The 26,189-nt window shown below is 27.4% G+C and overlaps 1 protein-coding gene across 1 annotated transcript; it reads left to right on the top strand.

Moving 5' to 3' along the window:
- Positions 1-10,331: 10,331 nt before the first annotated feature.
- LOC124927381 (probable glucan 1,3-beta-glucosidase A) lies at positions 10,332-13,983 on the top strand. Its single transcript, XM_047467789.1, has 8 exons — positions 10,332-10,577; positions 10,661-10,780; positions 10,852-11,049; positions 11,128-11,286; positions 12,783-12,952; positions 13,044-13,199; positions 13,276-13,628; positions 13,707-13,983. The coding sequence occupies exons 1-8, from the start codon at positions 10,383-10,385 to the stop codon at positions 13,886-13,888; spliced, it is 1,533 nt and encodes a 510-aa protein (XP_047323745.1). The 5' UTR covers positions 10,332-10,382; the 3' UTR covers positions 13,889-13,983.
- Positions 13,984-26,189: the final 12,206 nt, after the last annotated feature.

Raw genomic sequence — 26,189 nt, forward strand, 5'->3', positions numbered from 1 at the left:
TTATCATAAAAAAATTTATATTTAATTTTTATTAAAATATTTTTAATTTATAACAAAATATATCTATATCTATATAATATATATTTATATAATTAATTATAAATGAATACGTAAAAAATATATAAGTTAATTAAAAAAATTTATGTAATAAATTTATATTTAAATAAAAGAGTGTTGAAAAGATATTTTAACTAAACATTTTATTATTTAACATTATATTATTAAAAATTTTCAAAATTAGTATAATGTTAATATATTTTAAATTTTAGAGCAACCTATCTATTATATATATATATATATATATATATATATATATATATATATATATATATATATATATATATATATATATATATATATTAAATTTACCTAAAATATAACTTTATCATATTTATTAATTTTTAATATATTGTTATTACTAATCAATAATATATAATAAATTTAAAATATATATAATTAATTAAATATAAGTTATTAATATTTAAAAATTAATTATAATATTAACATATTTTAAATATCACTAAATATTTAATTTTAAAATATATATATTATAAAATTTAAATAAAAATAAAATATATATATATATATATATATCTTTATTTTAATATTATTAAAAATATATATATATAGAAACTTTATAAAAAAAATATTACATATAAATAATGATTTTAAATTGAAACTAATAAATATAAAATTTTCAAATAACTTTACTAAATTTATAAAAACAAAAATTCTAAAATTATTTTTACAAACAAAATATTATAAATATTATGTAAATAAATAAATATATATATATATATATTTATTTATTTATTTATTTATTTATTTATTTATCAAGAGAGCATATTTCATAATTTAATTTTCCAAACTCGCAACATGAACAACATTCTAGATTTTTGTACATCCTTCTTCTCCGAGTTAACTTTATTCGTAAATAAATAGAGTGTAATAAATTTTCAAAATTAAACGTTATAACCCTACATAAAATATTAATATCAATATTTTAAAAATATATTGATATATTATTATTAATATTAATTAATATTTGTATACCTATATATATTACAAATGTTCTTTTATATAATTTTTAATAATTATTAATTAAATTTATATAAAAAATAAGTGTTATATATTTATATATATATATATATAATTATAATTTTTATAATAATTTTAAGTTAAATTTATCTAAAATATAACTTTATCATATTTATCATAGAAAATTAAAAAATGTTTTGTAATAAATTTATATTTAAATAAAAAATTGTTAAAAAGATATTTTAACTAAATATTTTATTATTTAACATTATATTATTAAAATTTTCAAAATTAGTATATTGATAATATATTTTAAATTTTACAGCAATCTATATATCTTCATATATAAAAATGTTAAATTTACCTAAAATATAACTTTATAACCATACATAAAATATTAATATCAATATTTTAAAAATATATTGATATATTATTATTAATATTAATTAATATTTGTATACGTATATATATTACAAATTTTGTTTATACAATATATAATTTTTAATAATTATTAATTAAATTTATATAAAATAACAAATTTTATATATTTTAAATATATATATATAATTATAATTTTTTATAATAATTTTAAGTTAAATTTATCTAAAATATAACTTTATCATAAATTTTTTTATATTTTATTTTTATTAAAATATTAAAATATTTTAAATTTATAACAAAAATATATCTATATATATATATTTATATAATTAATTATAAATGAATACATAAAAAAAAATGTTATGTAATAAATTTATATTTAAATAAAAGATTGTTGAAAAGATATTTTAATTAAACATTTTATTATTTAACATCATATTATTAAAATTTTTAAAATTAGTATAATGCTAATATATTTTAAATTTTACAACCTATCTATTTTAATATATATATAAAAATGTTAAATTTACCTAAAATATAACTGTATCATATTTATTAATTTTTAATATAATGTTATTACTAATCAATAATATATAATAAATTTAATATATATATATATATATTTAATTAAATATAAGTTATTAATATTTAAAAAATAATTATAATATTAACATATTTTAAATCTCACTAAATATCTAATTTTAAAATATATATTATAAAATTTAAATAAAAATAAAATATATGATTATATATATATATATATATCTTTATTTTAATATTATTAAAAAACTATATATATATATATATATATATATATATATATATATATAAACTTTATAAAAATATATTACATATAAATAATGATCTTAAATTGAAACTAATAGATATAAAAATTTCAAATAACTTTACTAAATCTATAAAAACAAATATTCTAAAATTATTTTTAAAAATAAAATATTATTTCATCGAGTGATAAATATATATATAATAAATTTATAATTTATAAAATAAATTTAAATTATATATACAGAACATAAATTTGCATGGTAGTAAGTAAAATTATATTTAATAAAAAATTAATTTATGATAATTGTGATATAAAAATGTACTTATAAATTTTGATTTATTATTAAATACAAATTGAAATAAAACTTAAATTATTATAAATATTTAAATTAAAAAGAAAATAAGGACAAAATTTATTTCTTTTAATTTATTACTATTTTTACTATCATTATTTTTCAATTTTTAAATAAAGAAAGTCATCATCTAATGTCACTTAAATTAAAATTCAAACTTAACAAATAAATTATGTGATTTTTGTCAAATAAATCATTTGAATAAACAGTAGATAAAGAATTATTATACTAATATTTGTTTATTTGGATAACTTTTTTTTTTATCTCTATTTTATAAAACTAAAAAAAATAAAATAATATCAATGAGGTCGTGTACAAATTTTAACAAATTTAAATTGATTATCATCCTCACTATAAAAATATTAAATTTATGGTCACCACTTCCATCCCATCCTATTAAATTGATAATGATGAATATCAAAAATCAAATTTTAATTTTTCCAAAACAAATAGGAATACATAAGTGTAATTTAAAATTTATTAAACTTGTTATATCTAACTACTATTTTAAAATAAATAAATGCAATGTTTTGGAAAAAAAATATATCTTATAAATAATTAATCAGATCATTCAAAAAAATTTATAAACAATTGTTGCACTATATCCCATTAGAGCTTAGAATGGATGATCCAATGAGTATATATTACTCTCTAAATTGGGAATATGTAATAGTCTTCATTTTTTAAGCAAAAGTTTTTAACTTTGTAATATAAATTTGATTCCAACAAATTGTAAAAGTGTTAAAATAAAATTTAATTAAAAGAACTTTGTTTTTATTTAGATAGAGTGAAATGTTAAATAAAAAAAGTACTATTTAGACATTAACAATTAAACATTATTCGATTGCTGTGTTGAAAAAAAGTATAATAAAATAAGTGTTCACAATTTTGTGTAATTATTATTATTTTTTTAACTTAACATCAAACCATAGTAACAACTTCATCCAAGTTATTCTTATATTAATACAATTCATGTCAATATGATATTTTATTATTAGTTAATCTAAATAAATAATTTATTTTTTATTAAATAAATATGTGTCTTATTATATAATAACAATAATAATAATAAATAAATCAAGCCACAATCATAGTCAAGACATATTAAGCTTGCATACTTTGACCCTTTTGAATATTAAAATTATTATTAATTTCATTTTTTTTTATTGGAACCTATAGAAGAATCAAGACATATTAAGTTTGCATACTTTTACCATTTTTTGTTGACTAATTTTAATATAACTTGTAATATTTTAAAATTTTAATATCTTAGTTAATATTTGTTGTATTGTCATAGAATTCTGTTCAAATTTAAATATAAATAATCTTAAATTTAATTAATAAGTTTAATATTTGTTGCATTCTCATATAATTATGTTCAAGTTCAAATTTAAATCTTAAATAATACACCAATACAATTTAATTGGATTAAAATAATCTTAAATAATTATTTAGGGTAACTGATAGAACTTAAATATTTGATAAGATCATATACATGTTTTCAGTTTTATTCCATGTCAATTAAAAAATAATTTAATACAAAAAAACAATAATTGGACGATATTTTTAAAAATATATATATATAATATTTTTAAAAATATATATATATAGTGAGGATTACTAGCTATGTACATTGAAATGGGGAGGGCATTTATATAATATTTTCTCTGAAATTATACAAAATAATGTTTGTATATAATATAATACATTAAAATTTCATATTATTATAAAAAAATATAAACTTAAAATTATAATAAAATATTAAAAATAAATAATTATATTTGTAATATTATATATTTATTTATATTTATTAGTGTTTATAGGAAAATGACATCCTAATAAATATATAATAAAGCCTCTAAATATAAAATATATATACATAATAAAATAAATATTTATGTATATTTAAATATTTTATATATTTTGTAGGTTAAAAATAAAGTATAAAATAGTAAAAAAAATCAATTTCAGACTGAAAAATATTGTGATTTAATGCCGCCGTAAATAGAAGAAATGGCTACGAAAGACGCAATCGATGGATGAGCGCCCAAGCCTCATACCACAAATAGCAGTAAGCCGCATCGCCCACTACAATAAAAGGCAGGTGCTTCCGCGTAGCACTAGGTCAACTAACACGCAAATCGACATCAACTCTTTCCTCTCTTCTTCGCAGACTAGGAGTCGGATATTAGTGCATCGGGAAAGAAACTGTAGCCCAAATGTAGATGAAGCGCCAAACGCATACTAAATGATGCGCTCAGACGCGCATTCGCGTTTTGGCCCAAAACGACGTCGTTCCGAACCTGGTTTGTCTTCTTCCTCGCGAAGAATAGGAGGAACATCGATATTCAACCAAATTGAGTGATTAAAATGTTGGAATCCATCATTTCACCTACGATCATAAGCACAATCATGACCTAATTTGATAAGAACGGTCGAATAAAGACAAAAGTCATTAAGTAGGCAATAAATATGCATCATTGTCCAAGATGTAGGCAATGATCGAAATCATAAGCCTCCAATCCAACTTCCACAAGATTCTTCATTAAATTTTCTCAAGGTTTTCAAAATTTTGGAAATTTTGTGTAATTCTATAAGATTCATTTATAGATCATCACAAAACTTCATAAAAAGTTCAATAAGTTCAATAGTGTCCTTCAACCCACTATATACTTTAATTCATATTGTAATTCATTACAAGTTCAAATTAAATTTTTACATTTCAATTCGACCTATCTTTGTTATTGCTTGATTATCAATTTCTTAATCATAAGATCTTTTAAAAATTTTTAGCTGAAATTCAATTTTAAAAATTTATAAAATTGGGTTTTTATTCGCTCAAGACAACAGTTTAAAAGGCTTCTTAATATATTTTAAAAGATATTATGAAGTATGTTTACATGAAAACCAAAAATTCAAAAAGATTTGGAAAATTTTAGTTCTTCAATTAGTTAAAACCAATAGTTAGTGTTAACTTTTTGGTTTTATTTGATTCTAATATTCATATGAAAGCTATGGGTAAGCTCCAATTGCTGAATCAAACATCAAAAAACAAAATACTATGATTTGTCCAAAAATTGTTCGATTCGAATTCGACATCACCTTGATCGAATGATGCTTCAAGATGATCGTGGATGTGTTCTGCGTGAGAAGATGAAGCTCCATGTGCCTTCAGATCTAAGAATGAAGGTGTGTGGAGAAATCTCCAAACCTTAGTTAATGTTATGGACGTTCAACTGAAAAATCAGCCAATGTGTAGCGCGCGATCGAGGATTTCAGCATGGCCTGGTTCGACCAAAAAAAACAACCAGACACCTTTCTAACACAGGATCAGCATGCGCAACCGAGAACATCTAAGTTGACCGGGCGCCCATACCTATTGACCCGGCCAAATACAATCCAAACACACGAATTAGACTCAATTCGCGATTTGTACACTTCCTAAGAGTATGTTTGTTTAGGTCTTTTAATTGTTTTTTAACAATTAGAATCCCTAAAATATGTTTTAAATATTTGAAAAAAAATATAAAAAAATAAAAAAAGTTAAATATTTTCAAAAAATAAAATTTTAACAAAAGCATGTTTTGAATTTATTTTTAAATTATAAAACCTTAAACTAATATTTTTCAGGTGCATTCCTCAACAATTCTCGGCATTAATCGCAGATACTAACATTTAAATATTATTTTATAATTTTAAATACAAGAAAAATCAATACATGTTTATAACTTAAAAAATAATTTATTTAATAAAACAATTTTTCAAGTAAATAGACAAAATTTTATAAAGTAAAACCGTTTTTAACGGGCACGGAGAATGTAGTACGAAAACTCAGAATGTCACAAAACATTTAAGTCAATAGATTTCTAATAAAATTATGTTTATAAACGTATATAAATATTTTTATTAATTTTAAATATTTTTTAATCAAATCAAAATTTAATTATTTTAAATCTAAAAATTATTTTAAATTTATTCTTTCTATCATTAATTTTGAAGAATTTTTGCATAAATTTTTTAATATAAAAATTTACAACACAAATAAGGTTAAAATATTTAAAATTTAAATTCTTTCTTGACATGTAATTTTCAATTGTATTGAAATATATATATATATATATATATATATATATATATATATATATATATATATATATATATATATAACAATGTTAACTATTTTTGTTACAATTATTTTTTGAAACATTTTACTTGTATATATAATCTCAACCAAATATTCATAAAATTAGTCAAATATTTTTTCCAAATAAAAAAAATATATAAATAAATAAATATATATATATATATATATATATATATATATATATATATATATATATATATATATATATATATATATATATATATATATATATAATGATTAATGGATAATTGGGAAATGAATGGTGAAAGTATTAATAATTATATTGATCAATACAATTATATTTAATAAAACAAATCATATGATAATTGTGATGATAAAAGGATGTATTTACAGATTTTGGATTATTTATTTTTATTAAATATAAATTAAGATAAAATTTAAATTTTTACAACTAATTAAATTATTAGTTCACATTCAATAATAATATATTCCTTTTAAAATAAGACTCTTTTGATAAACTTTAGATTTTATAAATTTATAAATATTAAACGGTTTTAAGTTACAATTTTTAATAAATTCTAAATTTTACGAATTTATATATGTCAAACGATTTTAAGTTAATTCCGATTTTAACTGTTCTTCACCATTAATTTGATTATAATATTTCGATCAAAATTTATTATTTTTTTTTCATTTAAAAAAAAAGAATTGAGATTGGATTACTCAATCTATCTAATCATTGAAATATTCTGAATATGATAATAATATTTAGAATATTAAAACAGGTATTATTCTAATTCTAAGTAAATAGTTATTAAAGTCAGATGTATTTATATATAACTATGAATAAATATTACTGTAAAAATGTTAATGGCGGGTCAACTCAAAATTCGACCCAAGTATCTATTTACTCTCACATATATATTCAAATTAACCATAGCTCTTGACCCGATAATCCGAAAACTTTAATAATTAAGCATCATTTTATATATATATATATATATATATATATATATATATATATATATATATATATATATATATATATATATATATTTTATTTTGTAACTTTATTTTTGATGGTTAAACTTTTAAAAATATTCAAATTACTATTTTGTTTATTTTATTCTATACAAGTTTTTGTTAAAAATATTAAATGAATCTATCTTAATTATGGAACTAACACAATGTAACAATAGTACATAGCCTCTCAAATGAATCAAATTACAATTTTGTTTATTTACTTTTTTTACAAGTTTTGTTATTTATTTTTAAATTATCAATGTATATTAAAAAATAATTAAACACAAAGACATTGTTTAATAATAAAAAATGGTCAAAGAATGGGATACCGGATATGAACACATGCTAACCTGAAACTGACGCCAAAGACCAACTCCAAGACATTTGACATTTATGAGTTTTAATAATTTTGTAAATGATATATACTAAATTTTTGCATCTTTTAATCACAGTTCTTGACTAAATATATTTTTTTCATTCTAAAATAATATCAAAAAATCAATATATTTAAGTCATTTCTAAAAATTAATGAAACAAAATAAAGTTTGAATACATATTGACTAAACAAAACCTTCAACAATATATGAACCTAAAAATTAAATTGCAGCTCATTTTGTTTTGTTTGAAAAATATCAAATTGCAATGAAAGTTGAATTTGAAAGGCCCAATTTGAAAATAAGGTATATTATTAACACTAGCATTTAGCCCGTGCATTTGCACGAGTAATAATATAAAAACCGTGAAAAAAAATTACGGATAGCATTTTTTATTTTAATTTTAACCCACAATCCGACACAAATATTCATTTACTCAACATCATTATATATTAGTTAGTTAAAAAGTTGAACTTATATTAATATTAAAACGTCCCGCGTTTATCAAATTTGGTGTTGAATTTAAAATATAAGGTCTTTGTAGCCTAGTTGGTTAAAGAGTTGTACTTGTTTTGGTAGGTTGCAAGTTCGAAACATACCTCTAGCATTTTTAATTTTATTTTTAACCGTTTTAAATTTAAAAACGGGTCAACCCACAATCCGACCCAAGTATCCAAATTAACCACAGCTCTCGACCCGGCAATCCGGACACTTTAAAAATTAAGCATCATTATATATATATAGATTAGTTAGTTAAAAAGTTGAACTTATATTAATATTAAAACGTCCCGCGTTTATCAAATTTGGTGTTGAATTTAAAATATAAAGTCTTTGTAGTCTAGTTGGTTAAAGAGTTGTACTTGTTTTGTTAGGTTGCAAGTTCGAAACATACCTCTAGCATTTTTAATTTTATTTTTAACCGTTTTAAATTTAAAAACGCGTCAACCCACAATCCGACCCAAGTATCCAAATTAACCACAGCTCTCGACCCGGCAATCCGGACACTTTAAAATTAAGCATCATTATATATATATATAGATTAGTTAGTTAAAAAGTTGAACTTATATTAATATTAAAACGTCCCGCGTTTATCAAATTTGGTGTTGAATTTAAAATATAAAGTCTTTGTAGCCTAGTTGGTTAAAGAGTTGTACTTGTTTTGGTAGGTTGCAAGTTCGAAACATACCTCTAGCATTTTTAATTTTATTTTTAACCGTTTTAAATTTAAAAACGGGTCAACCCACAATCCGACCCAAGTATCCAAATTAACCACAGCTCTCGACCCGGCAATCCGGACACTTTAAAAATTAAGCATCATTATATATATATAGATTAGTTAGTTAAAAAGTTGAACTTATATTAATATTAAAACGTCCCGCGTTTATCAAATTTGGTGTTGAATTTAAAATATAAAGTCTTTGTAGTCTAGTTGGTTAAAGAGTTGTACTTGTTTTGTTAGGTTGCAAGTTCGAAACATACCTCTAGCATTTTTAATTTTATTTTTAACCGTTTTAAATTTAAAAACGCGTCAACCCACAATCCGACCCAAGTATCCAAATTAACCACAGCTCTCGACCCGGCAATCCGGACACTTTAAAAATTAAGCATCATTATATATATATATAGATTATCATTTTTTTAATTAATATTGGAATGACATATTTGACCAAAAAAACAAATAATAATTTATTTTGTTCAAACTTAAAACAAGCTCTATAGTAGAATGTTTAAACAAAGCTACCGTTAGAATTCGTTTGATGTTGATTTTAAATATTGAATAATTTAATATTTTATTTAATAAATTAAATAATTAATGATTAAAAGACAGTAGACTTTTTTTTATATAAATTTAATTCTTAATAAATCAAATATGAATTTACATTTAAAATATTAATATATAAATAAAAGAAAATAACATTTAAAAACTCAAATTTAAATATTATATAATAAAAGAAAAATGGTTGAGATTAATATTCTAATCTAACTGATCCACAAATCACACTATTTCTTTAAAGTAACTTCACTAACTATATTTTTAAAGTGGTGCGATTCTCTTTTTTCTCTCTTCTCACTCTTTGTCATTTTTATTGTTCTTCTTATTAAATTGTAGGAAAAAAGTAAAATAGAAAAAAAAAAAAAAAAAAGGTAAGTTGAAAGTTTGAGAATATTTGAAAACAAAAATCCTAGATCAAACAAGCCCGACGTAATATTAAGTTTTAAGTAAATATCTAAGAAAAATTAGGCGCAGATCCATAGAGTAGTACTCTTCCTATTTAAGTAAGAGTCTTCCTCTATCTCAAGAAGAAAAAGATCCAGTAAAAAATGGGAACTTTGAATTCATCCGTCGCCGGCGTCTTCACCGGCGGAGTATTCATATACATAATAACGTTATGTATACTCATCTCTTCAGAAGCTCACGGCCTGGAAATTCGAGCCGTCAATCTCGGCGGTTGGCTCGTCACCGAAGGATGGATCAAACCATCTCTCTTCGATTCCATACCCAACAAAGATTTCCTCGTAAAATACATAATCTCTCTAGATAGATTGATTAATCTGCGTTTATGGTTTACATAATAATTTTGCTACAATAATTTTTATAGGATGGAACAGGGCTGCAGTTCAAATCAGTGACTGTCGGAAAGTTTCTCTCCGCCGAGAACGGCGGAGGAGACATTATAGTCGCCAACCGCCCATCTGCATCCGGCTGGGAAACCTTTTCGGTAAGTCTTTATATCATCAAATTTCAAATAATTTGAATTTAGAAGTTAAAGATTCGATTTTTATTGTGCAGTTATGGAGGATAAACGAAACCACGTTCCAATTTAGGGTGTTTGGGAAACAGTTTGTGGGATTGAAGGGCACCGGAAATGGGTCGGAATTGGTGACGACCGCCGTCGTGCCTGGAAGACTTGAGACGTTTGAGATTGTTAGAAAGTCCGATGATTTGAATCGAGTCAAGATTAAAGCAAACAATGGAATGTTTTTGCAGGTGAAACCATTATTCCGTTTTCTTAGAACCTAGATCTATATCTGGATCTAACTAAGAATGAGACTAATCTACTTGCAGGCCAAAACAGAGGATAAAGTGACGGCGGATTTCAGAGGAACGGGTAGTTGGGGAGATGATGATCCTTCTGTTTTCGTTGTTACAAGAACTGGTGGGCCCCAAGGAGAATTTCAAATCACCAATGGATATGGTCCAGACAAAGCACCCAAAATCATGAATGTGAGTTTGTTTTCCATTGACTTTTTTTTTTACTATTAAATAAAAATAATAAAAATTATTTTAATTAATAAAAGTTCAAATTCTCAAAATGGGTTTGAAACTTTTTTTTTTTTTTTCTTTAAAATTTTATCATATTTTTGTATGGTAAAGTTATATAAAATTATGATTCTTTTTAACCATTTTAAACTCATTTAATTTATTATTTACGTGATATTTATATATAAATTAATAAAAGATCAATTTAACTACTAAAAGAAGATTTTAGCTTTCGATTCTCTAAAATTATCAATTTAGTAGTTAAATTAGTGATATTAATTTTTTATTTATTTATTTATAAATTCCACCACAACATTTAAAATTATTAATACAAAACACCATCTTTTTTTATAGTTTTAACCTTATAAGCCCTAAACTGTGGAGAGAAGATTCGATGTCCCATTGAATGGGTCAAACGCTGTGACATCATTCAAAAACATAAAAAAAAAATCTACATAAAAGATATATGTAGATCTTACATAAGTTTTTAAAATACACTAATTTTATATGATGTCACATCGACCCATTTAATGGGACAACCAATCTTTTTCCAAATTATAAGGTCTAAATAAGAGGTTTTAAATCAAAATTGGTCCAATTAATAAAAAAGCACACTTCTACCAACAAAATGTTTTAAATATTCCCAAATTCAAACGAATCTCCAAGATTTTGAAAACATGTATATTATTAAATCAATACATTTGAACTTTTTCTCTTAAAAAAATATAATGATTTAAAATGTTTTAATTAGAATAGGAGGATTTTCAATTGGAATGGTTTTATAAGAAAAAAATGATACTTATAAAGTTAATCAATTAAATATTCGGTTAGTTAATTATCTATTTTATATTTATTATACTTTTTGTTTATAAATTTTACATAATTAAATTTAAAATTAAATAAGTACAAATTAATAAGAAGAAAATTAACTTCTTTTTTTAGTGTAAGTTAATTTAACATTAACAACATAGTTTTAGTTTGAATTCTTTTTTAAAAATAATTTTAGACTAATATAAAAACTTAAATTATCTTAAAATTATATAATTTTATCTTTTTCTAATAGATTTGATGGTTTGCTAAAATATTCCTCAACCAACAATTTTTAAGGTTACATCTTGTTAAAAAAACAATATTTTTTTTTAATTATATCAGTAATTTTCAAACTGCATTTATTATTGCTTATAACAAGATATAACTTTTGATACATTGAATCGATTTGGTTAAATAGTTTATTTTGATTAGTTTGTCCAACCTATTAGATGGTATAAATCAAAATAATAAAATAACTTATGGAATTGAAGAATTTAGAGGTTTATTTATGGATATTCTCTTAATATCTTAGTCATATACTTGTTGTTTTTCTTAAAATATGCCCTTTAATTTTAAGGGAACACATACCTTTAAATGAATTTATAACTAATCAAATTAATACAATTTTTCATTGTAAATTTGTAATTAAGGATCATTGGAGCACTTATATAGTTGAAAGCGACTTTAAATTCATAGCAACAAATGGTCTAAATGCGGTTAGGATTCCGGTCGGGTGGTGGATTGCGAGCGACCCGACTCCTCCTCTGCCCTATGTTGGGGGTTCTTTGAAAGCCTTGGACAATGCTTTTGTGTGGGCAGAGTATGTACATTATTCAATTCATTATAAAAAACATATATTCTCCTTTTTATATTAAGCATAAATTAATTCTCAATCAATAATAATGTTGCAGAAAGTATGGGCTTAAGGTTATTATTGACCTACATGCTGCACCAGGGTCTCAAAATGGCTTTGAACATAGCTCATCAAGGGACGGTTCTATCGAGTGGGGATCAACTCGGGAAAATATTCAACAAACGGTTGATGTCATAGAAAAATTGACTGCCAGGTTCGTTTTTTTTACTTTGTCGAACTCAACCAAGTCTCTTTGTCGTCGATTTATAATAATATATGTTCGTTTTTAGGTATGCCAAGAGTAGTAGTCTTTATGCGGTTGAGCTAATTAACGAGCCACGTGCTCCGGAAGTATCATTGGACGCTTTGAAAGAGTACTACGCATCCGGTTATGGTGTCGTGCGTAAGCACTCATCCACGGCCTATGTTATCATGTCGAATAGATTAGGCCCATCGGATCCTCAAGAACTTTTTGATCTTGCAAGCGGCTTAAAAGGATCGGTTATTGATGTTCATTATTACAATCTCTTTGAAGACAAGTTTAAAGGTCTAACCGTTGAGCAAAATATCGAGTTCGTACAAAATAATCGGTCTCAAGATGTGAATCGGTTGACAACATCAAATGGGCCTCTCATTTTTATCGGTATGAACAACCCAACCCATTAATAGTTTTGTCTTAAAATGTTTGGGCTTGGGCTTTGAATAGTTTGTTGTATTGTAGGAGAATGGGTGGCTGAATGGGAAGTGAAAAATGCCAGCAAGGAAGAATACCAAAGGTTTGCCAAGGCCCAAATGGCTGTGTACGGAAGGGCTTCGTTTGGATGGGCTTACTGGACTTTGAAGAATGTAAATAATCATTGGAGCATGCAATGGATGATCCAAAATGGATACATCACCATCTAGTTTGGGATGAATTTGATATACATTTAAAGTCGAGATCTTGACTCAATCTCAATGTAACTCATACAATCTTATTATTCTAAATAAATATAACATTCTGGTTTTGAATAAACAAATTAATCAAAACTTTTAAAAATAAAAATAAAAAATTTGTCAAAAATGGAATTTGAACTCATGCCCTTTCGGACTAGTACCTAGTCCTTAAAACTGGCGCCTTAGACCAACTCGGCCATCTTGACTTTTGATAAGCCTTGTTAATTTGTTAAATCATACATATTAATTATTTTGTATATTTTAATCACAAGTCTTGATAAAATATTTTTTTCATAATATAATCGTATAAACAATCAACATATTTAAATTATTTCTAAAAATTCATGAAAAAAATAAATTATGAATACAAATTGACGAATCAAAACCTTCAAAATGAATGTATGTGAACCCAAAAACAAAATTGCACCTCATGTTGTTTTGTTTGGAAAATATCAAATTTAATTAAATGAAGTTGAGTTTGAAATTAAGGTATATTATAATTTTTTTTAATTATATATTTGACCAATTTTGTTCAAACTTAAAACAAGTTCTCTATTCGAATGATTCAAAGTCAAACAAAGCATGTTGATCTCTATTTACAAATATTTATAATATATATTTTATAAAATCAAAATAAGACATTTTTGTCAATTCTTTTTCAAAAAAACCCAATCAACATCTTTCTCTAACTTTACCAAAAGAAGAAATAGAGAAGATGACTTAAAACCAAAAGAAGAATCCAAACTTAATTTGACGGATGAATCTTCTTCAACATCCTCTCCAAGAAATTACTAGTACCCATCTTCTTAATTTTTCTAATATTCATCATTGATTTCTCGATATCATCATCTCGATTATTATAAGTATCTGTTAAAATGAAATGGGTTTGATTGATGTTAATATCTAATAATGAATTAAATTCATCAGCAATCTTCATCCTTTGATCTTCTCTTGATGTAGTTTTTTCATTACGTAAACGATGATCGACTTGAATAGGATATAATAAAGTTGGGATTTTTATTGTTGTTGTTGACTGTTGTTAATAATGGATGGACGCATTGGATTTGCTTATAGCTTCTTCTTAATGCAATCAATGCTTAGCCATTATTATTGACCCACAAACATATAAATAAATAAGTATTATTTCATTTCATTATTTATTTGTTGCTAATTCGTTAAATGTTGGTTATTTTTAACTAAGGATGTTTTTAGTGTATAAAAAGAAATAGAAAGAAAAATAGTGTTATTTTCGTGAAGCTGAAATCATTTAAATTTTACCAAATAACTAAATAGTGGAGCTAAAAAATCAGAAATTACTCAGAAACGTTCTTAAAACCACTCACTACACTACAAACTAAAATTGAAATACTAAAAATAAAGAAAATAACAATAGATTTAAGCAAACTTTAACACTCCTCCTTGCTTGAGTTACTGTAAATGTCAAGTTTCTCCCTTAGGAACTCGAACTTGTTCCTCGGTAAGGCCTTGGTGAACATGTATGCTAACTGAAGTTCAATCTTGCAGTACTTCAGCTTAACATACCCTCTTTTTGCACTTCCTTAAAAAAGAACAACTTAATCTTGAAATGTTTGGAATTTCCATGAAAAACAGGATTGTTCGAGATAGAAATTACAGCTTGATTGTCAACAAACACCTTTGTACAATTTTTTTGTCCCAGGCTCAGATCAATTAGCATTTTCCTCGGCCATAAAGCTTGATTTAGAGCAGTAGTAGGCAGTAGCAGCAATGAACTCTACTTCTGATGTGGATTGTGCAATTATCTCATGATTCTTACAGCACAATGAGAACACTCCTGAACCAAAACTAAAATAATAGCCCGAAGTACTTATCATATCATCAATAGATCCAGCTCAATCACTGTCTGAATATCCCTGCAAAGAACACTTCAGACCTGTACTAAACATAATGCCAAAGTCCGATGTTCTCCTAACATATATAAGGACCCCCTTAGCTGCTCTAAGATGAGTTTCAGTTGCACATTTAGTAAATCTTGACAAAAGACTTATATCATGTAATATATCAGGTCTGGTTGATGTCAAGTAAATGAGACAACCAACCAACCTTCTATAGAGATCCTCATCAAATTTATCAGCTTCATCATTCTTGCTCAACTTCTCCTTCAGACACATAGGAGTAGCCATACTTTTGCAATCCTCCATTTTAAACTTTTTAAGATCTAATTGGCATACTTTTCTGGTAAATTAAGAACTCATCAATTTTCTGCATGATTTCCATTCCAACGAAATAAGTCATCTCTCTTAAATATGTCATCTCAAAAGAACTTTGCATATTCTTTTTAAACTCTTCAACAAGGTTAACATTGCTTCATGTTACTAACAGGTCATCAACATATAAAAAGATGACAACAAAATTAATTTCATCACCTTTGACATAAAGAGTTGATTCATTTAAGCTTATTTTGAAGCTCAATTCCATCAAATGTTTATCAATTATATTGTACCAGGCTTGTTTAAGTCCATACAAGGTTTTCTTGAGTAAGTAGACTTCATCTTAATGCAATTTATTTATTTTTATTTTTTTAGAACGTTGTGTTCCGCTGCTCCTATGGAGTGCGACTAATCCTGCGGGTTAAGCACATAACCCACAAATACACTTGACCATTTAACCAGGCGCAGAACTTGTCGCCTGACGGGCTCGAACTCAGGACCTCATGGTGGCCTGAGGGATATCCACCTCTTGTTGCCGCTAGGCTAGAAGAGGGGATTCTTAATACAATTTCACAACAAACCCTTCGGGTTTCTCAACATAAATCTCCTTTCAAGGACTCCATTTAGAAATGCATATTTAACATCTAACTGATGCACTTTCCAACTTTCCAGCCTTTTTGAGCAGTCAAAGCAAGCCAATCTAGTTATAAGAGGAAATGTCTAAAAAAATTAACATCAAAGATCTGAGCATACCCTTTAACAACAAGCCTTGTTTTATGATTGTTAATGGAGCCATTTGTATTTAGCTTTGTTCTGAACACTCACTTCACTCATATCACCCTTCTATCCCTTGGCATCTTTACAAGCTTCCAAGTATGATTCTCCTCGATCATATTGATCTTCTCTTTCATTGTAGCTCTCCATTTTAGAATCCTTTCAGCTTCCCAATAATCTGCAGGCTTTCAAGGACATCAACATTGCAACTCTAGTAGATATCAAAAAACAATTTTGTGCTCCTTACTAGTTCATCATCCACAAACTCTTCTTCATTCAGTTGAGGATGTGGAGTTGGTTCTACTCATGCCCAATTTCACTTGTCATTTTCTATGAAGTGCACATCTCAACTTATCAGAAGTTTTCTAGTTTGAGGCTTAAAAATTCGATAAGCCATTGAAACTGTGTTGTACCCCCACAAAGATTACAGCTTTAGCCTTTTGTCTAGCTTATCTCTCTTATCTGTGGTACATAAGAAAAACACAAACACCCAAATACCTTAAGGTTTTTTAAAGAAGGCTTGTAACCATACCCTGTTTCAAAGGATGTTCTTCCTTCTACAACCATAGTTGACATCATGTTGAAAGACTGCAATGTACTCTCCATTGCCAATTTTGACTTTGGAGTTGAATGATGTGTCCAGTTCCTTGAAAAGGCCTCGATCAAATGTCATGTGGTTGATGCTGCCACTATCTACAAACCAGTTATTACATGAGCTATTTGTTTCAAAACTAGTTGCCACAAAGAGCTACTCTCCTAATGTCACACCCAAAATTTCATTTTAGATCGAGTAACTTCGGTCCTGGCCAAAACCATGGGCCGAGGCAAATCTGTGTCCGAGCCGAGGCAAATCTGTGTCCGGGCCGAGACAAATTTGTGTTCGGGCCGATGAATAATCTATGTCACGACCGAAGGGTCCGATCGAGGGGGTCAGACCGAGGGATCCGATCGAGGAGGTTCGATTGAGGAGTCCGACCGTGGGGGTCCGACTGATTATATTTTTCTAACTCATACTTATGTCACCTCATGTTTCCAACCCATACTTATGCCACCTCATGCTTATGCCACCTCATGCTTTCAACCCATACTTATGTCACCTCATGCTTATGTCACCTCACCCATACTTATTAAACCCAGCTGATGACAAGCAGGTGACCAACCCTTTTTGATTAACCCATGCCAATGACAAGCAGGTGATCAGCCCTTTTATTATTTTATTATTAAACCCAACTGATGACAAGCAGATGACCAACCCTTTTTGATTAACCCATGACAATGACAAACATATGACCAGCCTTTTATTATTTTATTATTAAACTCAGTTGATGACAAGCAGGTGACCAACCTTTTTATTATTTTATTATTAAACTCAGCTGATAACAAGCAAATGACCAGCCCTTTTTGATTAACCCATGCCAATGACAAACAGGTGACTAGCCCTTTTATTATTTTATTATTAAACCCAACTGATGACAAGCAGGTGACCAGCCCTGTTTGATTAACCCATGCCAATGACAAGCAGATGACCAGCCCTTTTATGTACTATATATATGACATCCCTTCATTCACTTTATCTTTTTCCCCCTTCTCTCTACTAAGAAAACCAAAGGCATACTTTAGGAGCAAGATCATAACACCCTTTAGAAGCAAGATCATAACATATAAGCAAGATCATCTAAGACAAGCTTTTTTCTCAACTCATCTTTAGAAACCCACACTTGTTTATATAATCTGTTTTTGCAAAGTATATTCTGTTTTCAAAGGCATGATCTTTTTCAAAGGTATGATCTGTTTTCAAAGGTAAGTTCTGTTTTTCAAAGGTATGATACGTTTTTGTGAACATTGATATATGGATTGGACGGATCTGGGAAGAAGGCTAGCCAGGTTGAGCTCTAGTAGTCTGATTCCAAAAATAGGTGTTGAGGTTCTATTGGGACTGGACTTTTGGGACGAGCTCTAGAAGATCCTACCCACACAGACAAGTGTCTAACTAGGTTGTGGACTTTAGGGATAGACTCCGAAGAGTGCCCTTCCAACTATGTGCTCAAATAGGATTCCTAACTTTTGGGATCAGCTCTGAATTGTAAAGGGCCATTATGTGCTCAAGATGTTTCTGTTCCAACACTTTTATAAATTGTTTTACAAGTCAGCACATCAATACAAAGCAACTTTTACTTGTCTTTTTATATTCTTTTTAAAAATACTTGATGGGTCTTTAGACTCACTATACTTGTGTGGTGTAGGTACACAACCATAACATTATGTTGACTTATGAAGGGAGGTTTGGATGGTGGGCAGGGTGCAGGGGAGGTGTGTGTGTAGGAGGAGGGACAAAATGAAGTTCAAAGCACTTTTAGGGTCTAGCACTTTAAAGACCACTGTTTTTGTAATATTGGACCATCTTTTAATTATTTTTGATGTAAAGGACCGTGTCTATTTTTAAAGGGCCGGGTTTTGTAATGCCAGTTATATATTTATAACTCTTCCGCAAATGTTTCTGTTTTTCCGCTTAAGTATGTACGTTTTAAAACATCCTGCACTCGGTCTAATAACTTTAGGAGTCAGAGTTGTTACACCTGATCTACAACTTGAGCCACATTTTATTAATGTTCACTTGGGTCACATCCTTCTGTTGCAGATTATTTTTGTAAATCTTCTAGTGATGCCCCATCATATGACACTTCTTATAGTGCACATCTAGCCTTCTCCAACATCAAGGTGAATGACCTTTCTTCTCATAGTACTTATAAGGATGAAAATCTAGTTTAGAACATCTACTTGTGCTTGGAGAACAAATCTTTCATTCCTCATCAATCTTCTTTGTTCTTGTGTCTACAAGGCACTCAAGATTTCTGCAATAATGACTTTAACAGGTCTTTAGTTTTATTTAATGAGAAAATGGTAGCCTCAAACCTTTCAATAATAGTTACCAACACTTTGAACCGATCTGGAATCGGGAAATTTAGTGTCAAACAATCTTACCTTGTTGATAATTGTGACTAATCTGTTATAGTACTCCTTGATGGTTTATGAATCCTTCATCTTCACTATCTCGAATTCCCTAACTAAATTAAGGATGTGCATCCCTTAATCTTTTCATATTATTCCTTGAGAAAACTTCAGACCTTAAACGTTGACTTTATAGTCATTATCCTGATGAAAATCTTAGTTGACACAACATCAAACAAAGTAGCCTTTGCCTTCGACTTCCTTGTCTTCTTCTCTTTGTGATTCTTTATCTGTGTTAGTGTTGGGTTAACTTGTAATTTTGGCACTATATACTCCTCCTCAACAGATTCCTAGAGATCATTTGCCTCTAGATGAGTCTCCATTCGAGCAACCCAAATATGGTAATTTTTACCATTTAACACATGTGGTGTTAATGATGTAAAGGGTATATATATCTGAATCCATGGAAAAAGATAGATGTCGTGTGAGTTTCTCTCACTCACATATCCCTCAAAAAGATATCTCTAATACCAAATTCGTTGGTTATTTTGAACTAAGAATGCCTTTTAGAGTAGAAGAAGAAATGGAAGGGAAAATATTGTTATTTTCATTAAACTGAAATCATTTAAATACTAACAAATGACTAGATAGTGATGCTAAAATATAGGAAAATAAATGAACATGATTTACTAAAAACTCTCATAGAAACCACCCACTTATCATAAACTAAAACTGAAATGCTAAAAATAAGGAAAAATAACAACATTTTCAAGTAAACTTTAACAAAAGACTTGATAGTTTTTTATATGAATTTTGATATACGCTTTTGGGGTACCACTTCTCGATGATGTCGGAAGTCATTTATGCACTGTAGTTTTCAGGAGCGCATTGGAGTTTTCTACGCTTTTCAGTCATTGCTGATCGCTTCAGATCGATATGTTCCTTGATCTCCGGACATGAATCTTTAATTCCTCCTGGAAAGGAGGTCCGGTTCCTACTTTTTGGCCCCACCCAAAAAATGGCGCACGCTTAACGGAAGATGTGATGAGTTATTCTGAAATGGGATTCCTGCTTCAGTCAAATTCAATGCATTCTTTCATCACTTATGTATCAAGCATCAAATCCCCCATTTTGAACTTTAATTACCGTAAAAGAGCCTCGAGTGCTAATGGAGGACAAGCGATGACTATTCCTTAATGCCCTCATCTACAATGAAGCGTAGAGATTAGTTCAACCATTGGTGTGTAAAATTGAACTTGTCGTTGCTGGACCGCCCAAACGCCGAGAAAGACTCCTTAACTTAACACTCTTTTTATCGAGAGTTTTGGTTAGGTAAAGATTGAAATCTTTATCCAGGAAGATAAATCTGGCTCCTTCTGATCTTGCTACTAGAAAGAAGTTTTATGAGTAAAAGATTTAATCAAATACCTAGTTTTTTTAGATGAGAAGTATTTACCATCTAGATACAATTGGAAGGCTGTTGAGAATCCACCGTTGAAATGTATTTTACCAAAATTAATTTTAAACATAAATGTAATTTGTGGACAAGATATTTTTGGATAACGTAGAGTAGATTGATTTATGAACTGGGGATATATTACAATTTGATAATTATGTTGTTTAAACCGAAGAAACAGTTCTTTGAAACCAATCAATTGTATACGGTTTCAAACAGTTCTGTCGACAATTTAATCGTTTTTCTCGAGAACTTACGAGCTCAATAACCTATTGAGTAACATTTTTTTTTATTTCATGTCATTTTTTGTTGTTATGCTTAAATAATTTTTTTTATCAATTTTAATATACATTGACCTTTTTTAAACAAAAAATACAACTAGAAAAATATCGTAATAATATTTTGGAGACTTCTGAACAAGATATTGATGTTGACATAGTTGAGACTTATTTAAAAGTGCAATTAGATACTTTAAAAAGTTGAAGTTTTTCCCTTGAGAGATTACTTTCAGTTTCGCTTATGTATCTATTAGGGTTTCGAGAGACCGAATATTATATAAACTTGGGTCATAACCTTATACTATTATGAAGTAATCTTTATTTTTATCGTTTCAATAATATTCTTTTCTGGTGAACGTAACTAATATTTATCTTGGTAAACCATGTTAAATTTGTGTTTTTTCTTTATTGTTTACGTAATCTCTTATAATCGTTTTTAACCAACATTTAATATAAAAAATATATATGAACTATAAGAATTAAAGGAGATGTTAAGACCCGTTTTTATAAGTTCTCATTTCAAAAGAGATTAGTTAGATATGGGGCTGTAAATGAGTCAAACTGCTTGGTTAAAGCTCGAGCCGACCCGTTTAATATTCTAGTCGAGTTTGATCTCATATAATATTTGCTCGATAGTTTGTTGGGTTTTTTCGATTCTATACTATATAATATATTTTTTAGAGAAATGATTGGGGAGAGAATTTGGGTGAGAGAATGGGAGAAGGACTGGCGTAGCGCAATCTGATTGCCTGGAAAAATCAAATAATTCCCCTATCTTATAATTCCCCTATCTTCTCTCTTTCCTCCCACTTTTTCATTTTTCAATCAATGAAATTCACATCATTTTCTCTCTCATTCTGACCCTCTTTTATCACTCCTCTATTTTTTTTTATTTTTTTAATATTAAAAAACTTAAAACAAATTTTGTGTACTCTCTCTTCAAAGTTCATATGATCCACATTATTATATCTTATTGTCCAAAGGTTAAAAAGCAATACTTTAATTCCCTAAATTATTATAATATTTTACATATAATCAGAGACGACCCCGAGTTTTGGGTTGCCCTAGCCCCAGTAGTAAAAATATCGATATATATTCGTTGCTCTAAGTCTAGTTTAAACAATTAATTAAAAAAACTGTTTTTGATGAGATTTGAACCCATAAACATATAAGAATTTTAAGTTTTTATCATGAACCAATAAATTATAACATTTTATGTTTAAAATTACAATAAATTTAACTTAATACCTTAATAATTTTAACAAATGAGTTGCCCAGACAGTGGAATGCCTTAGCTCGAGGGCTTACCCCAGGGCCGACCCTGTATATAATCTCTCTTTTCTTCAAAAGTGTAATATTATCTTAGATCACTATTGTTTTTGCTTTTTAAATAACTCTAATTTTTTTGTTTTAAGAAAATTCGGCGATAGAGAAGAAAAAAAACTCTCTTATATATCATTTTGGAATTTTGAAGAGTTATGATAGTTTCATATTTTTTTTTAATATATCATGTTTTGAATGTTGAATAGGTATAGAAGTTTGATATTTTCATTTTGAAAATAAATTTCGGTTTGAATTTGAGCTTGAAAATTAAATTTTGATCAAGCTTTCGAGTCGAACCGAGTTTATAGATAAATAGTTGACTCGAGCTCAAGCTCAAATTTATAAACTCGTTCGATTCGAGCTAATAAATACTTAATTGAGTTGAGATTCAGCTCGTCTCGGCTCATTTTCCGTCCTAATTAGATATAAACTCAAAAACTAACTATTAACTAATTTAAATAATATATATTTTAAATTATGAAATAGTCTTGGTTTATTATATATATATATATATATATATATATATATATATATATATATATATATATATATATATATATATATATATATATATAATATGAAAGAGATAGATAAAAATAACATTTAATTCATATTTAATTTAAGTTATCATATAAATAAATAATATAATATTTTAGATAAATATGTTTTTAATTAAAGAGAACTAATGCTCAATCTTCCTAGCTCAAGGGGAGACTCAACCATCTAAGTAGACTTAACCCCAGGGACGGACCCAGAATTTGGAACTGGGGTGGGCTTGAAAAAAATTTAGGGTGGGCTTAAAATAATAACGAGAAATTTTGAAAAAAACAAGTATATAAAAGTAAAGTTTTACCATTTTTTTAATAATTAGATAAAAAAAACAATGAATTGTATTAAATTTTTTAAAAAAAATTAAGGGTAATGTCATATTTCTACCGTAAAAAAAAATATTTTTTTTGATGTGTTTTAGCCCACCCGAGCCCTACATAGATTCTTCTCTACTTAACCCAATGATTATTCTAGTTTGAAGGCATATGCTAGATTAGTGTCATTAATTGATAGTTGAAATTAGGGCTGCAAATGAGTCAAGCTACTCGTGAGCTACTCGTGAGCCGCTCGGTCAAAGCTCGGCTTGAGCTTGACTTTGACCGAGCTCGAGCCGAACTCGAGCCGGCTCGTTTAAAATTCGAGTCGAGCTCGAGCTCATATAATGCTTGCTCGATGGCTTGTCAAGCTTTTTCGAGCCTAAGTATATAATATATAATTTTTTTTATTTAATATTAAAACTCTAATAATATATTTTTTCCCTCTCTTTTTCTTCAAAGCCCATATGAAAGGCCCATAATCCATAATTAAAACCCTAATTTCTAACACATCTACGACTTTCATCTAATCCCTCTTTTTTATTTCTCATCTAACATAATCTGACTATTCATCTAATCGTCTCTTCTTCTCTCATCTAACCTGTTCATCTAATAGCCTTTCTTTCCTTCTTTCTACATTTTCTCTTCCATGCCTCTTCTTTCATTCTTCATTCGTTTTCTCTTCCATCTTCACCATTTCTTTCACTCTTAATCTTTTCTTCATTCGTCTTCACATATTTTTTCAAAAGAGTCTTACAGTTACATTACAGGTAATTAAATTTATTTTCTCTTTTTATGATAACTATTGTTTTTGCGTTTTTATTTAACTTTGATTTTTTTTACTTTAAAGAAATCCAGCAACAAAGAAAGGAAAAAATTATTTATTGGTGAACTCAGTGGTAAGGTAAGTCTTGTTCATCTTTTTTTCTTAAAAAAATTTATGCTTATATATCTTTTTTATGTATTAGGATAAACTTAGACTTCGATTATTCTATACCTAGGTTGGATGAATATATAGAATAATACTTATTAGTTTCGATTATTCTATAAAAAGATTAAGAAAAAGATGGAAATAATTTTTTTTTAAAATAAATTATATATAATAAAAGTATATTATATATAATATTGAAAGAGATAAAAAAGGGTTAATATATTATATATAATAAAATAATATTAAGATATAATAATTAGTTTAGTATAAAAAGAAATAAATATGGTTAATATTTTATTTATAATAAAATTATATTATACTTATATTGAAAAGAGATAAAAAGATACTTCTATTATATTATACTTATATTGAAAAGAGATAAAAAGATACTTATATTATACTATATATATATTTTTTTATATATAATATATATTATAATATAAAAAAAGATTGAGAACCCTTCGTCACCTTCGCATTTTCGGCCAATCTCCCTAACGAACTTAAGGTATTAATTTTAGAAAAACCAACCAAAGAGAGCTAAGAGGCCAAAGCTACAACAATAAAGATACAAGCGGCAACCAGCCAAAGTCAGAGACAAGCCCACAGCCTCGATCTGACTAATCTAATATAATACAAAAAAATAAGAATAAAATGACTGGCAAAGGAAAGTACGCTTGACAGGAGTTTCGTGGAAAATAAAAACCTTTTTCGGAAGCGATGACTTACGCCCCTCTTTCTTAGGGCGTTTAAAGAGCGTGACTCGGAGTTTCCTTAGGTAGCCACCGACCTACAGTTATCCTTAAACTTCCGTGCTTGGTGGAGAAGAAGCGAACAAAGGTACGCTCGCTTGCTGTCTTGTTCTCTGTCGCGAACTGGGATCGCTCGCCAGCTAGGTCAGATTGGAGCAACATTGTATGAGAACATATTACCCTCGGGGACTTAAGGAATGATATAAAAAAACGGGGAAAAATTCAAAAAGAAAAATGAAGTCGAAGAGCCCAGATTCCAAATGAACAAATTCAAACTGGAAAAGGATCTTTCTGATTCTCGAAGAATGAGGGGCAAGGGGATTAATCGAGAAAGATCTCTTGTTCTTATTAGAAGATCGTGATTGGATCCGCATATGTTTGGTAAAGAGAATAGTCTTCTCCTTTGAAAATAATTCAAAATGAAAATGTACTTTTTCTATAAGTCGTCTCCTGGAGAAATAGAGTTCAGAACATGAGCAATCTAGTCGAAGAAGTACTTCCATATCCTCCCACCCATTAAAGGTACCAAGGTACTCGTCTATACCTCTTTTAGTATAAATACTATAGCACGATTGACGAAAATAGGTAGATTGGACCAACTCTTCGACTAAGATCATACTTAGTTCTGTCATAACCACTATGTCTGCTTTTTATTTTTTTTTCAAAGTATAAATTTGGGATTGAATTAATCCCTAAGGGTGCATAATTTCTATGCATAAAGCTAAGTGGAGAAAAGGTGTAATTACCAGATAGAAGCAC

Source organism: Impatiens glandulifera, chromosome 2 (genome assembly GCF_907164915.1).
Source record: "Impatiens glandulifera chromosome 2, dImpGla2.1, whole genome shotgun sequence".
NCBI lineage: Eukaryota > Viridiplantae > Streptophyta > Magnoliopsida > Ericales > Balsaminaceae > Impatiens > Impatiens glandulifera.

Excerpts from the sequence above, each read along its gene's own strand:
- LOC124927381 (XM_047467789.1), top strand. The coding sequence starts at position 10,383 with ATGGGAACTTTGAATTCATCCGTCGCCGGCGTCTTCACCGGCGGAGTA. Across the intron at positions 13,200-13,275 it reads ATAGAAAAATTGACTGCCAG|GTATGCCAAGAGTAGTAGTC; the intron begins GTTCGTTTTTTT and ends GTTCGTTTTTAG. Across the intron at positions 13,629-13,706 it reads TGGGCCTCTCATTTTTATCG|GAGAATGGGTGGCTGAATGG; the intron begins GTATGAACAACC and ends GTTGTATTGTAG.